At 37.3% G+C, this 19,454-nt stretch overlaps 1 protein-coding gene across 3 annotated transcripts in view; it reads right to left on the reverse strand.

The window, feature by feature from the left end:
• The window catches only part of nkain2 (sodium/potassium transporting ATPase interacting 2), a 161,377-nt gene extending 151,202 nt beyond the window's left edge, over positions 1–10,175 (reverse strand). For all 3 annotated transcript variants that reach the window (XM_016537540.1, XM_016537539.1, XM_016537541.1), the window contains exon 1: positions 9,390–10,175. In XM_016537540.1, coding sequence (XP_016393026.1) covers positions 9,390–9,443 — 54 coding nt within the window. In that variant the 5' untranslated portion in view covers positions 9,444–10,175. The remainder of the gene's footprint in view (positions 1–9,389) is intronic.
• Between the last annotated feature and the right edge of the window lie 9,279 nt (positions 10,176–19,454).

The following is a 19,454-nucleotide window of genomic DNA, read 5'->3' on the forward strand; positions in this document are numbered from 1 at the left end:
AGAGGAAAACTTAAAGAAAACATCTTGCCATATAAGTGCTTTTATAGCCTCCTGGTCATTACGTCACCCGCCGTGACGTCTCGCCCAGCTGTTAGTCTGATTACACACGAGATTCAGAGCCCGTCACGCTGAACGGCGTTCCCCTAGCGTTTTCGACGCAGCGTCTCGTTCCCTCGAGGAACTAGGGTTACATACGTAACCCGAGACGTTTTCAACATTGAGAATAATAAGAAATGTGTCTTGAGCACTAACTCAGCATTTTAGAATGATTTCTGAAGGATCATGTGAAACTGAAGACTGGAGAAATCATGCTGAAAATTCAGCTTTGTATGGAACAGATTTGGAGAATTTTATCACTTGCTCACTAATGGATCCTCTGCAGTGAATGGGTGCCATCAGAATGAGAGTCTAAATGTCTGATAAAAACATCACAATAATCCACAAGAAATCCACATGATACTAGTCCAATTAATGTCTTGTGATGCTAAATAAATAAATAAATCCAAAACGGTTTTCCCTTGTAAATGGGGCTTGATGTGCATATTTCTCTCCTGATTCAGACAAAACAACTTCACTGGAGAAAGCAATATTAGAGATAGAGGGTTCATATTGTAGCCAGAAGCAACCGTTTGAAGTTGAAATCTCTTAATGATTGATTTGCTTATTAAAATATGCCATTTTTGCTTTAATGATGTTAATGGATGGATGTGTTGTGGATTATAGTGTTGTTTTTATCAACTGTTTGGACTCTCATTCTGACGGCACCCATTCACCGCAGAGGATCCATTGGTGAGCAAGTGATGCAATGCTAAATTTATCCAAATCTGTTCAGTAGGCATGATTCATTTTTTCTATAACTGACCATACTAAATGTTTTGTCAGTATATGAAGCGAACAGAAGAAACTCACTCCAGCTTGATCACATTTCACTTCTTAGCAACAAACCACCAAGGGAGGTGATGTCACGATATCATGCACTAAAATACTGTAATTTAACTACATTATCTGCACTCTATGGAAACAGGTTACAGCTGACATGAAGCAGTGAAGCAGGAAAAGACTGGGACATTAAAATGTTATGTATTGTATATAAAATCTGTATATAAACACAAATGTGCATGCTATACTGCATACAGAAGTAACAGCAACTGAGAATAGAATGGATGATAAAAACTCTGTTTTACTTCAACTATGCTTGAACACACATACAAAGCTATGCAACAAAAATGCTTTTATTCACAGCCATTCTACTGGCCTGCCTCGTTTCATTCTGCTGAAGCACATAAGCGCTTTTGTCTGTATTCCCAAGGGATCACATCCTCTAGGCTCTACCGCTGCAGTCAGAGGTAAAAACGCTTCTGCTGTGGCAACAACGCAGAGGATTTATCAGACAGGTGATACAAATGCATTATGGGTATTCAGATTTCCAGACAATAACTCAAGGGTCTGTTTATTATTAGATCAAAAACTATAGGCAACCGAATTAGGGGGAAGATGTTCTAACAAAGTTTGCTGAAACACACCCAAACCGCAAAAGATGATGGCTTCATTCCCAGATGCAAAGTGAGGTAACTTTACCGTAAAACGACTTTCGCAAAGTGGCCGGATACAAACTGTGGCCACGGATCATTGGGTGTGGTGGTGAATAATTCGATGGTTTTAACAAGAATGACAGTAGCAACGACAAGCAAGCAGAGAATCGGTAGGCTGTCAGTAACAGACTAATTAATGGAACTGATTGCACAGCTTGAATGCAACAGCATTCACAAATGTGTTCAAAGACTGACATTAAAATATGCATTACAGATGCAATGCATAATTTCTGCCTTTAAAAAAAACTGTTATACCTGTAAAACAAAATTAAATGTCGAATTAATAAAAAAAATGGTCATCAAAAGAAATTAATAAAAGCGCATCATGATGACAATTAAATTAATTTTCTCATGGCAATAAATGGGTTTGATTTTTTTTTTTTAAATATCAGTTTTCGCATGTTTTTGTTAAAATGTTCATACATACGTAAATTACTATATAACAATTTAATTTTACATTTCATCACCAAATTAAATGTCATTAATTTAGTTTCAACTAAATTAGATGTCATTTTAGTCACAGTTTCTAAAGTTTCAGTTTTAGTCACAAATTGACAAAAATGAATGAAAAGATATAATATTATGACATTAAGCTAAACACTATTCTAAATAAACTGTTCAGTGTTCTTTAGTATTATTGAGATATTGTAGTTTTGTTAATATTTGAAAAAAAGACAGACCTTTTATGTAATTTATTGTGTTTTTGTCATTTTAATTAGCTTCTGTTGCTTAATGTCTATATTTATTAATTTTTATTGTAGTTTTAGCTATTTATTACATCAACATGAGAAATGTTGCTTTGTCCACTAGTTGAAAAAATAATTGTAGGTTTTTATATTCAATTTCAGTTAATATTTTAAGTAATGAAAATTTATTTTTTATGGTTTTAGTATTTTATATATATATATATATATATATATATACACATATTAGATCGCGGCATGATGTGTTGCTCTTTAAGCATGCTTCACTTTGTCAGACAGGTTCTATTTAAGTGATTTCTTGATTCAACAGGTCTGGCCGTAATCAGGCCTGGGTGTGGCTAGTGAAATTTAACTCAGCTTTCTAAAATAATGTGGTTAATCACAGTTCTTTCATGATTTAATTTTTCACGTAGGGCCAGGTAGGTTTGGAGAGCTTTTTTCCCTTAATAAATGAAATCTTCATTTAAAAACCTCATTTGTTTGTTTGTTGTTTGTTTATTTATTTATATAGCACAGTTTAATGCAACACCAGGTTGCCCAAAGTGCTTCACAATATCACAATAAAATTACATAAAAACAAGCATAGTCTCAAATAACAACACAAATCACATAACAACATACATGGAGTTTAAAATAACTAAATTTATGCATTTTGTATTTACTTGCATTATCTTTGTGTAATATTAAAATTTGTTTGATGATCTGAATCTTTTAAGTGTGACAAATATGCAAAAAAAAATTAAAAACAGGAAGGAGGCAAAAACCCCTTTTCACGGCACTGTATGTGTGTGTGTGTGTGTATATATATATGATTCAACAGTCCTATTGCACCATTAAGTAATTGAAATGGATCATGTTCTGGACACCAAATAAAATTAACAAATTAATTTTAAAAATCCACACAATTAAGCTTTAAAATCTTTTAGATAAGCCAGTTGAAATGATTTTTTTCTTTCTGATCTAAAGCCAAAGATTTTTTTCTAAATCTATTTGTATTCTCAGCAACCTGTCCCGAAATAACCATTAATGAGATTTGTGCACTTTATTATGTGCCAAGAACATAAAATGCAAATTCAAATCAAATAGCTTCAGAAAACAAAACCAGCCAAAAGGCATCATGATACACATAATGCATTTCTTGTACTGTTCTGGGCTTTGACGGGTCAAAAGGGCAACTATGAGGAGTCTGGATCCTCCATGTTCAGCTACCGGGCAACATTCCAACATTTATACCAATTGTTGCTAGGAGACATTCCCGCTAATGTTTACGGCTCGCCTCAATCAAACGGGAAGCTGGCAAATAGCGTGCAGCACAGCACAGGTATCATCACCGTAACCTTTTGTGCTCTGAAATCTCACGACTACGAAAGAGGCATCCGGGGCGGGAAAAGAAAGGTTAATTTAATGCCAACGGAAGGAGAGACGTCTGAAAAATGTCCTGCAGCAAAGACTTATTCCCACCGCATGTTTGCAGCACTTGTGTTTATTGGTTTTGTTAAGCTGGGAATGATTTATAACATCTGAAAAGCCATTAAATCTTTCTGCCTTTTTAGATTTGGATTGTGGTGTGGAGAAGCCAATTCAATCCACTCGCCAAATATCAAGGACGTCTTTTCCCTGAGAGGCAGCTCTTCAGTCGCAGTCACAAAGCCAAAGAGCTTCGGTTGTTCGCTATGCTATTCTGTCTCTATCCTGCTTGTCAATCTGGGATTCTTTATTGTCAAATTCATGAAAATATTAGCAAACAAAGCGATCTGATTCAACAGTCCTACTTGCATAACAAATCAATGGATTTGCACCAAGCACAACACCAAAGGTTTCCATCGACATAAGAATGTGAAACTGCTGTCACAATAACAGCCAATCAGAACATATTTTTTCTTGTTTTATATGCAGCCTCAAACATTAATTTTGAGCAAGCGCTGATAATATGTGTACCTTGAATATGAGTCTCTTTGGATAAATGTGTCGGCTAAATGCATAAATGTAAATATTTGATGTTTAATATTCAAGGAATCAAGATTAACAACCAATGAGATTGCATGGAACAATCAACAAAATGTTGCACAAAAATCTGATTTAGGCAACATGAAAAAGATAGCTTTAATTGTGTAAAGGTGTTAAGAGAGAAAGTATGTTTTAAAAACGCAAGTTAATTAGCAAATTTAAATTCATGGTGAACAAAAACATTCATTTATACATGGTAGAGTTTTGGCATCAACACTTTGATGAGATATGTAAATATTTGAACTCATTATGCAAAACGGCTTCCTAAACCATCTGTCAGTTTTGGGAAATCAAGGTCACGTCGCAAAGGCATTGCACAGAAATTTAGAACAATACACTGCCAATGCGATTGTTTTGTTTGGCAAAGGGTCTGTTCGAAATGCTTTCCGTCTGTACGTTAGGAATCCCGTTTATTCCAATCCAGAAAAAAACAACGGGAGTTGTCGCAGCACTTTTACATGCTTATGGGCGAACTCGATAATCAAATATAATACATGGCATTAACCTAAAAAAATTTACGTTTGGCAAATCACCTGCATTCAGGAGAGTAATTAATTGCAAGAGCACAAGCCTTTCTCCTGCATACAGCTGATTACGATGAAGGAAAACAACAATTAAACCTTTGTCTTTGTGCTGTTCCAAGAGGAAAAATGACAGCAGACATTCATACCAGTTTGGAAACAAAGCAATTATAGAAATGTGTAGCGCCAGGTGTAGAATATTTCAAGAGAGCTTAGAAATGAACTCACTTCATGACCTCAAGAATAACAAGTGTCTGCCAGTATCTGGGCAATCTGTTATTCGCCAATGACAATCTAACAGCTAATTTTTTCTCTTTTTTCTCAATTTACACATTCTATTTTTACTCTTAAGGTAACATTTGAGTTAACAATCAATCTTGGGTTTATTTGAGTAAACATACATTTGTGGCTGAGAATGATTTGTTTCCTATGACAGTACAAGGTGCAGAAGAACAGCATAAACAAATAAGAAAAAAATAAGATGGATGAACAACATGATCCGAACCTGATTTCATAAATGTATCTGCAATGACAAATGCAGAAGCTGATTAAAGTTAAATCATAAACGTTGAATGTATAGAGCATCTCCTCCAGTAGCTTATTAAACATCAATTTAACATCTTACTCTACTACAATTAATTACAAGAAAAATAATCCGTAAAATGAACACGTTTAATCATGCTCCCTGACTCAAGAAACTTGCCAAATCTCACTGAGAGCCGACAGCACAAAACAAATAAGGAACAGATGGACAAACTCGAATGCATAATGGATTTCTGTGGACTGTGATAGACTTCAATGATATGGAAATAAAACAAACAATGACAAACGGACTTCTAAAGCCACTTTCTGTGATGTCTATTCAACTCTTGTGCCACAATAACATCTTTGAATTATCCTCATTTAAGGGATAGTCACCTCATATTTATTTAAATTTTTTTTTTGAAAACATTTATATTAATTGCGATTAGTTTGATTAATCAGCATATCATGTAATAATTCAACCAAAACATTTAGAAACAGACTCGGCAAATAGTTTAACAATATTTATGATTACATAAAGACTATCAACACTAAATCTACTGCATATTGTAGTTTATTCTGGCCAAGAGCTGCGCACTTAGACAGCCTTCTGATCAACATGTAAAATGACCAACTGTTGTTGATAAGGGTGTGCAGGGCAGATAAATCTGAAATCAATGCAGCCACAACAACAGACTGGCCTGCAACAAAATGGTAAAACATTCAAATAATGATGATTCAGTTTCCACAAAAACGTAGAAAGATAACAAGGAAATTAGAGCAAAATTTGAGTGAACCACATGGCCAGACCTTCCCTCAAGGACATAGCAGGAGATGTCTAAAACAAAACTCTTGAATAACTTGGAGTTTCAATGCCATGAGCCTGCAACATCAGCAGCAATCTGGTAACATGTAAACAAATCTTTCCGACTGCCTGATAAAAAACATGTGCACGCTTGATTCCCAGAAGTTCCCTTGTGGGCAGCCAATTGGAACGGGCATATTTCACCAGATGTATTCATCTTTGCGTACAATATGCATCAGACAGTCCATAGGGAGGCTGTCAGAGGCTGAAGCTAAGAGGACCGCTTTGATAACGGATATCAAGTTTTTTATCAGCCATAATAGAGTCAAACTATTTTACCAGATGTCCTTTCTATGAATGCATCTTTGAGCAATCTCAATAAACACATCCCTTGAGTATACAATATTCTTTTCTTTGCTTCCATGTCAGAATGTTGGGCCTCCAGGCCAGACTGTTGGACCACAGGCATTTATACTTGCCAGACACAAAAACCACCAGAGAGAAAACTCTTATAAATGCTTTAACTATGGACATTTTATCTGTGTTATAGCCTTAGGCAATAAAAAACGGTCTGCTTGGTAATTTAGCAGAGCTGGGTGCATTAGCTCTATTTGATTCGTTTTTCTACAGCCATTCTAACAGAAGAAAAGGGTAACAAACTTTTTATTTACAGCAACTCATGCCATGATGTGACATGGGTGCCCTACATCACTGGTCAAAATGGACGACTAATGCACACAGAAAGCCAAGCTGCTACATCAATTTCTTACCAGATTAATCTGTAAACAATTTGCAGACGTTCAATGCACAGTAAGTGGAAAGAAAGAAAGACCTCATGATTTCTAAGTTACATAATTGAGAACATGTAATTCTGTTTTTGTTGTGGTTCAGAAAAGAGCTCTTGCGGTCTAGCAAATGACTTAATTTCCTCTTAATTTAATCTGCACATTTTAAATCTATATATCCACAGTGCAAACCAGAGAAATTTTTTTTTCTTTCTTTCTTTAAAAAAAAAATCTTACTTTTCTATTTAAGAGGCCATATACAAACAAATAACCACAAATAAAAAAAATAAGGGCAGTTGGATAAGAATTTGTTTTCTTCATTTTTCTTCATAATTCTGACAGCACTACTGACAATCTATTGTACATCTTTTGCTATAAAAATACACAGTGGTTGGGGAAAATTGTGACAAGAAATATCAACTCAAATCATTCTTTAAAGTAGTAATTTAATTGCTTTAATATATAATTTTCTGTATTATTGACACCTTTTATGCTACTGATTAGCTGTCAGGAATATGTGTGATTACTTCTGGTATTAAACATGGTCACAGCTATCAAATTTTGTCTTTTTTTTTTTAAATTCAGTCGTGACAGATCACTGTAGCGCCTCAGAACCAATGGTCTTTTCATATTTACTTAAAGCACAAAATAAACATGAAAGAACATCAGAATGTATTTTATTTCAACTGCGGAAAGACGTCAATACACAACATTTTTCAAGTTTAAGTCCACCGAAGTTAATCTACTCCCCTGTCTGATTTATTTGTCGGACAAGATCACAGATTCGGAATTATGATCGGTCAGATCGGCTATCAATCAAGCTCTTTGCAAAGGGTCAATTGCCCCCAACCTCCATGATAAAACCATATGTGGCAGCTACCAGCAACATATGAGCATTTGCCATTTATGTTAACCTGTAGCCAATAACATGGAGATAAAATTCAGTTTAAATGCAAAGGCATCACAACTTCAGACTTTGGACATAAAAAGGCTTTTTTTCTCTATACAATCACCCTTCTTTTCCTCATAAAGAGCAAGAACATTACTGACAAGAGGAACAAATACAAAACAATACAAGAATGTTTTTCCAACCTTTAAGAGCATCCAACTGAGGGCATCCCAATTGTGCTCAGAATGAACTCTCTCTCAGAACAGTAGCAAACATGGGGAAAAGGGGATCGGAAAAGTTCAGAGAAACAGAGAGGACAAAAGAGAGCTCAGATCACAAAAAAAACATGAACGCCCCTCAAAGTTTTAACATAAAACCACAAAAAACCTACCCTAATCCTAAACTATACCAAATCGCATTATAAGACAACAGCTACTCAAGAGACACTTGTGAGCTTATGATATCAGCCCGCTCAAATGACTCGCTTATGACATCATACCACTCAAAGACCGGCTTCTAGTCATGAACACCGAGTAAGGTCTGATTAATAGACACCAGGTGGTGACATCACCCACTACGGCTGATTCTTCGGGGTTACTAACCTGCGTGATTATTTAACCTACAAACGTCCATTTGGATTAGTGTAGTTGCGCTTGCCAGTTGTCATGTGATCTATCATGTACGCATGATTCACCATGCCAGCTGGTTGGCATGGCGAGACCGTCGCTGGCCACTATCCATTACTGTAACTGAAAGAGTGATTCAAAAGGTGTCACAGAGATAGTCTGGGAATAGTAAAATTACTCAGCTCTGTGAATTCTTACAGAACGCAATGTTGCTGTACAAACACCAGACTGAAATCATCTTTTCCAATGGGACTAGATTAGAAAACATCGTAATGGTTATTACCCTCTCAAGCTCTAGCAGATGCAATAAGTAATCGTTTTCTGCTTTAGTAGGTCAATGAGACTTGGCTTTGCTTCTTTAACTTAAAACTCCTAATTGGCTGTCAGGACCCGTGGTAGTGGGAAGATAAGCATAAATGATAGTGGCCCCAGGCTAATGGCACAAGCCCTGCCTTCATGAGCACCATCATCCCTCCGGTGTAATATAACGAGGCAGGGTTTCCACATATAGCCCCATATTATTTCCACTAAGATTACTCACGGCCACGTACATCTTAGTGCCATATCACTGACCACTTGTGGGCTGGACACTTGGGTTCTTGAGTTCTCCAGTTCACTTCTTGAAGACACTACAGTTTTTGCACCATTACAAGTGACTGACTTTCATCCTTGAACCAAACCTAATTTTACAACTGTATAAAATCACATCAAATAACCAGGCACAGGCGTCCAGAAACCAATTCAGATTAAAAAACTAGGTGAGCAACCTGATAGGATGCAGGTTCAAGCCTGTTCACCAGTATACCCGTTTTCTTATTAGATTGAAATGCAGTTTGGTAATTCAACATCTAGGCTGCTAACCAGAAGGTTGCAGGTTCGAATCCACGAACTATCACCATCACTGCAGGTTTAGAAATGACTTGAGCGTTATCACTTACCAACTGCATGCCACATATAAATGCCAGCGTGCATCTACCACTGCAACAGCCCATTTTGCCCTCCTTCGAGTCCGTGTTTCCACGTGGGTCGCTGTAACTCCACAAGATAACGCCGAGGCAACGGGTTTAAAGGGGTCTTTCTTCACTCCAAAGGCGATAGACGTGAATCAAATACGCCCTTCCGATGAAAGCATCCCAAGTGCTCCACCATGTAGGAAGAAGATGTGAAGAAAACTGCGTGTGTTTGTTAGAAAAGTAGAATTGAGCTCTTATGCAAAGTCAAAGAGATGCGAACAACACTTCCCTAAGTTAGTGGAGAAACAACGGTAGCTCCAAATTCGGCACTGAAGACATGTCAGTGTGATCTTTCACGGGTCCGTGTCTCAGAAACAAAGCCACCCAGTGTTGTTTACGCTCTCATTGCTCCTCCCTCGCGAGAAAGAAAACCGAATTAACACATTTTAAACAGCAATGATTCGCTTTATTTCTCTGGAAGCCCGCGGTGCGCGTGTTTAGCTGTCCAGCAGGAAATTTACGAGAAGGACAATAATCCAAGCGCGCGTCCTGTAGGAACCTTTCAGTGCAGCTGAAACGGGTCCCTCAACTACTAGGCTATTGGTCCCTTCCAGCGTTAACTTGCACAGTCCGGGTGTAGAGGAGGACAAAGAAGCGGTGCATCTTGCACCATCTGACGCTCCAGATTGAATGAAGCGCACGTGGTGCTGCTCTCCGCGGGGATGCGACTCGGTTTGTTTCTCACGCAGCGGCTGGTGCTGATGCTGAACAGAGCGCAGATGAGGACTGGACGTCCCTCAATGCGCCGGATGAGCTCTCTGCTCCCTCTCTCAGTGGGAGAGAACAACACGATATGGAAATAATGACGGTGTGGTGTTGGGGGTCACTGGGCAAGATGCATATATATAACGGGCTGTAATTGCTTCATTCGAGTATTTTCCAAATTCCAGGTCTGAATTTAAACGGCGCCCTCGGGTTTCAAAGTCTACAATGTAAAGAAATGTTCTTGTTAGCAATATAACATTTCGTTTCGTAAGATTCCATTAGTGTAGCCTAGGCTACTTGAAAGGTTCTTTTGAAGAGACTTTTCTACAGTAGCCTACCGTTTTGGCTGCTTATGGAGGGATATTTCGCGATAACGAACTGTATTAGCTACTGTATGACTGTATTATCCCGCATATTAGCCTACATGGCCAAACACAACAACAACAATAATATTATTAATAATAATAGCCTAATAATAATAAAATAGGTAAACATAAAAAAATGGTTTAAGTTTAAATAACTTTATAATTAGCTATCGCCTATATTAGCTTCCGCTAAGAAAAAATAGTCCACTACGCAGGAATTAACGAGCCTATGGCAACAAGACGAACACTGCGACACTATTAAAAGTAATTTTAATAAAACCAAAGTCCTCAGAGGTTACTTTTAGTAGCCTACAGTCGATAATAGCTGAGGTGCAATATTGTTTTTATGAAACGACACGAGTACGCGCTGTGACGCGAGACATGAAAGTAGTTCCAATATCAGTTATCAGGAAATATCAGGATTGATATGGCCTACTGCATTTACAGGTGACAGCAAATATTAGGAAATATCCGAATGTTGCGATTGACCAATCAGAATCAAGTATCCCATAGAGGCATATGCAATGTAGCCTATAGCCTAGGCTACTTAACAGTTTAGCCTATACACACTTTATATGAGCATATATGTGCACTTGCTAGTATATTAGCCTATAGGCCTAGCCTTTATACTTAAAGTTGCTTGAGCCATGCAATCGCTAATGATAGACATACATAAACACAAACACAAGCCCACACCCACAAATAAATGCAGGCACAATCAGTCTCTCTATCAATGTTTATGACATGCTTTAATTTTCCCAGCAATCTTGAGTGGCAGTAGCATGTATTTACTTTCCGATTTCCGGAGGTAATGGCTTCAGGCAAAACTGTGAAACCTTCCTGTCATGCTTGTCTTCTGGTCCAGTATAATCTTGGATTCATTTCACTTGTACCTGGGAAAGCTATAGAATTAGTGATAGTGCATTATTTGTGTGTGAATGTTCCATACCACATGACTTAGGCCTATCTGAGTTTTCCATCACGTTTTGTCCTCATATTTGCCAAGATTTCTCAGTTGTCAAGCAAGCAAACTGTTATAAACAAATCCGGAGGAAATGAAAGCCATTAACCTCAGCGCATGACAGAAAACACTACTTTTTTAACATGCCATGAATAACCTAGTATTTAGTTTTTCTTGCATGCTTTTTTATTCTTTGTTCCCTTAAAAGTCATTATAACGCTTTGAGACATAGCTGTCTTCGATTCAGATTTGATTTCATTTCATTCACGTCACAAAATTTGTATTATCCACCTGAAAGTGTCACACTGTTTGTATCTGATAGCTTTCTCAAATCTTAATCTTGATTGGGCAAACTGGAGTGAACCATTAAAGAATACGAAATTAAGGAGGACTGTGCATCTGTTGCAGCTGTATGGGGAGATATCGATCCTTTAAAAATTCATGAGCTACTGCAGAGCCAACTTCTATCACTTTAAATTGGGCACCAGACAGATGCACTTTCCTGCTTTGTGCTTTAGTGAGGTTGAACTTTGGGTTCTCCTGAATGTTTTATTTGATCTGCTCTTATTCAATCAGCATGCCATCATAGGATTTTCACCCGCCTAACAGTGAAAAATCAGGACATTATTCTTTCAAAGGTACCTTTGCACCTTAAAAACGCTCTCGTTGACAGGGTGAAATGTGGATGTTAAAGCTGCATTGTATCATTTAAATAAAACAATGGTTATTTCACAGATTTACAAGACTGATATGACAGTTGCTGTGGCTTTGAATGCATTTATAGACAGACTTCGCTGCAAAACAACATGTTGCTCAATTGTTCCACATCTCATATCGAAATCTCTAGTAACTTTGTAGCAGTTTTAATCGCAATGTTATCATTTATTCACCGAAATGGAATTTTTATAAAAGACTTACAAGTCCAGATGGTTGCCATGCTAAATATATGTTTTTGAGTTGCAATGGGTTCAGCTAAGGGCTAAAGAAATTTACAAATAATTATATACATTAATTCATGTAAGATGTTTTTATCGAAAATCATTTAGATGAATTAACATTATATATATATAATTATTATATAATATTTTCTATAATATATAAATTCATATTAATTGATTGTTTTGGAATATATATAGATTTTTTTAAATAAATAAGTAAATAATCTGTCCCACAACTTTGTTGTTGTTGTTGTTTTGTTTTTTGTCTTTCCCTTGAACACTCATTCTGTAGGCTTGTATATTACCTCAAGTAACTCTATTTGTCAACACACTGCAACTATGGGTATGCGTGATTGCAGCAAGGTACAGTATATTAGAGGTAATTAGTTCACAAAGCCAGTGTTAACAAACAGTTGTAGTCCTGCTTCACGCTACCTGTCGGTATGTCTTAATAAGTGTAACACTGAGAGCTGATTACATAAGCTCCGATAATGAGGTGTTCAATAACAGCCTGCAGAAGGGCTGTTCAATTAATTTTTTAATAAGCCAGTGATTGGCCCTTCTGGGTGTTTCAGTGCCCCCTTGTGGATGTAGGATAACATTTCAGCAACTCTGCATTAAACGCTGCCATCTATTATATGTCAGAGCAGTCAAATGCCAATTTAAATGTGCTGATTATATTATTTTGCATTAAAATACTTACTTTAAAGCTTAACATGTCCACCTGGTCTAGAATTCCACATGTTCCTTTTTGAAAATACTACACAGAATTATCCAGTAAAGTGTGAAACAGCAATGCAAGGAGCAGAATTAAAAGTTATTTTCACACATGCACAACAGATGAATCGTGTTCACCACACAAACAGTGTCTTGGCATCAGATAAACACATCACCTGCCATCTATTATATGTCAGGGCAGTCAAATGCCAATTTAAATGTGCTGATTATATTATTTTGCATTAAAATACTTACTTCAAAGCTTAACATGTCCACCTGGTCTAGAATTCCACATGCTCCTTTTTGAAAATACTACACAGAATTATCCAGTAAAGTGTGAAACAGCAATGCAAGGAGCAGAATTAAAAGTTATTTTCACACATGCACAACAGATGAATCGTGTTCACCACACAAACAGTGTCTTGGCATCAGATAAACACATCACACAATGACTGCTGCTGTGTAAGGGAAACCACAGCGCTTCTGCAGCTCACTGCCAGTTTTAATCATTTAAAACCTGCATTCCAGAAGGCCATCAGATATTGATGATAATTTCCTGCCCCCAGTTTGTTTGTTGCACTGCGACAGACTGTTTGATCAAAGTTTGCAAGTGATGCAAGTTGCTGTTTATGTGAAGCAATCCACAGAGCAGACAAGAGGAGGTGAATAACTCAAAAGTTGAATTGTTCATCCTAAAATGAAAATTCTGTCATTTACTCAACATAGAAACAATTTTCTGTTTTAAAAAGTGCTGGTAAACTTAATTACAATTGGCAACAAATACTGAATTAAATGTGAAATTTTGAATTAGAAAAACTGAAATAGTATTTTCTTGTACTCCAATAAATAAATTTTATTTACAACAATTTTTTGAAATTTTTTTTAAATCATTTTTGTATTAACTATAATTTTCTGGCAAAAACTGTACTACAATTGTCCAAATGTTCAACTTTTGTGTTCCTGAAGGAAAAAAGAATTGCATATGGGTTCAGAACAATATGAGTTTTGTAAATACATTTACTTTGAATTTTCACCAAGAATTTTTTTTAATTTTATGTCGGAATTCTGAAATTGTACTTTCTTGTAAAATGTATTCCGAATAATCTTCATTTACTACTTAAAAAAAAAAAAAAATTTTTACACAGTGTAATGACAGAATTGTTATATTTAAGTGAGTTATTCCATTAACAGTCAAGCTGTAAGTCTAAACAACCACAGCGCAATTAACTCAACTTTCTATTCGTATTCGTTAAGCGTTCGCCTTACAAACACAGCTGACCCATCAGCCCAGACATTACACATTACCACCGAATGAGGCCGTTAACACGACCTCTGCAATTATCCTACACGTTTAAAGTGTGACTTTACAGCCTAGTGTTTTTCAGCACATTTTCTATCCCGAGGTCCTCCACATCTGCTTCTATTGATAGCTGCCAGCGAGCTCTGCTAGCTGCCAGTAAACTTGAGAGAGAGATTGGTTGAACTTTCATTGTGACGCTCTTAGTGGTGCCTTTTAGTGGAGAGCTTTGAAAACGAATGAATGCCAGAAGAACGTCTGCAATGCAGGGTTTTTAATTGATGGTACGGTATCTGAACAAAGAAAGTGCGGCAGGCAGGGCCGCAGCTGTGCTGCGATGCGGCTCCATCCAGGGGTATCTGAACAAAGAAAGTGCGCCATTCAGGTGTCCACTGTACTTTCCTTGAGAGGGAATCAGTGATGCGTTGGGTTGCCCATCTCAGCACTTTAATATGGGATGTTGCAGCTCTGTCAACTCTAATTACACATGAACACATCCAACAGTATTGGGCCACATTCAGTTCAGAGGGATATGTTGCCAAAGAGCACGTCGCATGGCCAAATCTTTATACAACTCCAATAATATTGTGGACTTTACAATGATGGAACGTTTGCAATTTAGCCAGCAGGAGCAATCCCAGCTGAGTCACTATCAATATCCGGCTAGCTTTTAGGATGGGCTTTTATGGATTGGTGCTGTGGATGAGACCAGCATTACTAGATTGAAACCCAGAGAAAAGATAAAAAAAAGGTTACTTTTTCCTATTAAACGTCATTCATTACAACCTAATTACTTAAACTGCTCTATGATTAGACCAAAAGGACTGTAGCTGAACCTTCAACAGGCTTCCTAAACATTATGGTGATATGGGTAAAATTAGGGCCATTATATTTATAAATTCAATTAACTTGAGTATGAATTCTTAATAAAATGAATAAATTGGTTCACTTTTAAAATGACATGTTGAAATATGGTGCATATGTGGGTGATGCAGGTTTAAAGGAATCGATCAGCCAAAAAAGCCAAACATTTTTAAATAACTAAATAAATGTATTCATCCTCAGGCCTTCCTAGATGTAGTAGTAGTTTGTATCTTTATTGGAACAGATTTGGAGAAACGTAGCACTACTGAACCTCTGTAGTGAATGGGTGCCATCAGAATGAGAGTCCAAACATCTGATAAAAACATCAAAATAATCCAGAAGTAATCCACATGACTCTCATCTATCAATTAAACACCATTCCCTGTTCTTTTTTGGTTGAACTAGTTTGACCTGTGATATTTTAACTACTATTTGTCACTGTTAGACCAGCCTTACATATTTGTCATTTCGTTCATTAAAAGTCCAAAACTCCACTTTCTTAATGTAGCCCAGTTAAATATAACACGCATCATAAAGGCCTCTATTTTGTTTACTTTGCAAATACTGTTTATATTTACAAAACAAATTCACTATATATTATTTTTAAAGGTCGAAAAAAAAATATGAGAATGTAATTTTCCTCACCCAAATGTTATTTTTCAGTGGAAGTTTTAAAGTACATTAACATTTTTGTTCACAGAACAACAGTTCAGTCACCATGGCTGTCAATCTCTGAAATAAAAAATAAAAAAAGTACAAAATATAGAGTAAAAACAGCAATATCGTAAAACAAAAATTTTACATGTTATTTATTCCTGTGATGGCAAAGCTGAATTTACAGCAGTCTTCACACGATCCTTCAGAAATCATTCCAATATGCTGATTTGGAGCTCAAGAAACATTTCTTATTATTATCAGTGATGAAAACAGTGATGCTTAATAGTTTTTTAGAAAAACTTATAAATATCTTTACTATCGCTATTGATCAATTTAAAGGGATAGTTCATCCAAAAAGGAAAATTCTGTCATTAATTACTCACCCTCATGTCGTTCCAAACCCGTAAGACCTCCGTTCATCTTCGGAACACAAATTAAGATATTTTTTAATTAATTCTGAGAGCTCTCTGACCCTCCCATTGACAGCAAGGATCCTTACATGATCAAGGCCCAGAAACATAGCAAGGACATCGGTAAAATAATCCATGTGACATCAGGGGTTCAACCGTAATTTTACAAAGCTATGAGAATACTTTTTGTGCGCAAAAGAAAAAAAAAATCGACTTTATTCAACAATTCGCCAGGGTGAATTGGCGAATTGTTGAATAGGGTCAATTCGCGGAGGAGACGAATTGTTGAATAAAGTCATTATTTTATTTTATTTTTTTGCTTTTGCGCACAAAAAGTATTCTCCTAGCTTCGTAAAATTGCAGTTGAACACCTGATGTCACATGGATTATTTTACCGATGTCCTTGCTATGTTTCTGGACCTTGATCATGTAAGGACAATTGCTGTCTATGGGAGGGTCAGAGAGCTGACGGGATGCATGCGGGCGAGTAATTAATGACAGAATTTTCATTTTTAGGTGAACTAACCCTTTAATGCATCATATCTGAATGAAATGATTAATTTCTTTAAAAAAAACAATAATAATGTAATTAACATTGTGAATGTAGCATCTGGTTTTTGGAAAACACAACATTTTCATTAACAATTAACATATGAGGTGTGACTGGTATAATTTAAGAACATAATGTTAAAGTCTCTTCAACATTATGTTCTTAAATTATACCAGTCACACCTCATATGTTAAGAACATAATGTTAAAGTCTCTTCAAGTAATGTTAACCACAGACTTATTTCATTTATTAAACTGAAAACCGCTATGCTAAAATCCCATTCAAAACTCTAGAAGGAAACCCACGGCTCAATAATGCTAATTCTCTTACAGCGTTTAGAACTATGAACAGCTCTATAACCCCCACCCCATACATTATGATCCCATCAATACTCCCATTAAACCAGAGGCTCAGTTTGCTCTGTTACCTATTTTCTTCCTTGTTTATGGCTCTGTTGTCTAGTACAGCGAGCATCCAGATGGCCGGTTAGAGCTGACAGGACTAAATTATGATTGAGTTTGGCATGGCATAACAGGGGTTTGATGCACTCATAACATCCATAACACCCCTCCCTGTGAAATACATTGTCAGAACCCATTAGGCCTATTTTTGTTCTTTTTTCCCCTCAAATTCCTGTTCTCCAAAATCATTTGAATCAGGGCCTGACCTCTCCTCCCATTATGGTCATTTAGCGCTGCTTGCTATTGCACTCCAGACAGACTGTCTTTAAGTATTAATGACTTCATCAGCAGTTCTTTTAAATTACCCATTAAGATGCAGTTTTAGAGTCCAATTTACAAACAGAGGACTTCTATGAGTCACTAGTTTTTAGTGGATCAAAAATATACAACGCAACCAGTGTAGTCCGATTCCCAAATTAATGGACCAGTTTACACCTGGTCACTTTATGCGTTTTCGCAAATTGGATATCTATCTTATTTGTTAAAACATTTCCATTTACACTTGGCCACATAAATGCGTCTTCGCAAAACGGATATACAGTAAATCTGATCCGAGTTTACATCATCAAAAGCAACAGATATCGGCTGCATTTTATTCATTATCAGCTAATTTCAAGATCAAAGACTACAATAGGAGAGAGCATCAGCACTGAAAAGATAAGTTAGTTTCACTACTTTTAATAAAGATTATTGTGTTGAGCGTCTGCGTCTTAGTTTCAGTTTCATTTGCGGTAGTTTGCTTGCTTACGGCTTGCTGAAGAGATACTCAGCTACTCATCCACTGCAATGTGTGTTGCATTAGTGCTGTCATATCTGGCTATAACATATCTTATAGCCTATTACACGCGCTCACACATTTTTTTATTTTTTATTTTGGGAGGAGTAAAATTCCCCTATGTGGTTTCAACAACCAGAAGCATTTACACTTGTCCAGTTTCATCTGGAATGTGGCCCAGACCACCTCCTGAAGTGGTTTGAGCGATCGGATTTAAATTCGTCTCAAAAGCATTTTGGAGGGCATTTACACCTGGTCTTTTCATGATCGTATAAGCTATCCGAAACATACAGTGCAACCAATATAATCCGATCCCCAAACGAATGACTCCTATGAGTCGGTTCTTTTTAGTGTATAAAAAAACGTCTCAGGTTACGTATGTAACCATGGTTCCCAGAGTAGGGAATGAGACACTGCGTACTCTAGGGGTTGCTATGGGGAAACCCTCGTCGTGACCCGTGTCTGAAGCATACATTGAAAAAACACCAACAACACATTGGCCAGCGACAGCCATGACGTCACTACCGGTGCGACTATAGTATAAATAGGCGCCGGGAGGGCCAGAACTCCTGGGCCCGGGGTAGAGCTCAACGCTTGAAATCAGGAATAGATTCCTTTAAGGGAATACACCCAAGAGCCTAGAATCATACTAAGTCTTGGCCTGTCACATAGGGGCTACCGCATGCTCTGCATAAGCTTGCTGAAGGAACTGTCTCAACAGATCCCTAGTAGTAACACCCTGTTAAGGTAGGTATCCTGGATTTTAGACAGTGTACAAAGACTTCACGTGCACACTTACCCTCGTGGCACTCTGAAAGAGCAGCCCATAGATGGAAATGGTGCATCCCAAAACACTATGTTTGAGAAGTCATCAACTCGATCTAAGGTATAATGTTGGAGTGGCTAGCAGTAAATCTCTAGCTGAGGGAGCAACACACCTAGTTCTCAATCAAGAAGGGGGCTCGACTTACAGCATGTTCCAATGCTGGAATGGCTAGCAGTAAGTTACCTTAGCTGAGGGAGCACAACACCCAGCTCTCAACGAGAGGGGCTCGACCTACAGCACGATCGTGAGAAATCAGAAGGGTAAGCGTACTGCAAGCTAGCCAAAAGACTCAGCGCATCAGAGAGGTGGAGGAAGGGCCTAGTTCACCTGATGCTGCTGGTTCCAGGTGCTCTGGGAAAACAGAGAACTCAACTCTCACATGAGAGGAGAACTCCGAATTCAGGAAGGAGTAGCGTGCTCATAGGTAACCCTTTGATAAAAGGGGAGCACTGCTCAACACTACC

Source organism: Sinocyclocheilus rhinocerous, unplaced genomic scaffold, assembly GCF_001515625.1.
Source record: "Sinocyclocheilus rhinocerous isolate Xijiao unplaced genomic scaffold, SAMN03320098_v1.1 scaffold185, whole genome shotgun sequence".
Taxonomy (NCBI): Eukaryota; Metazoa; Chordata; class Actinopteri; order Cypriniformes; family Cyprinidae; genus Sinocyclocheilus; species Sinocyclocheilus rhinocerous.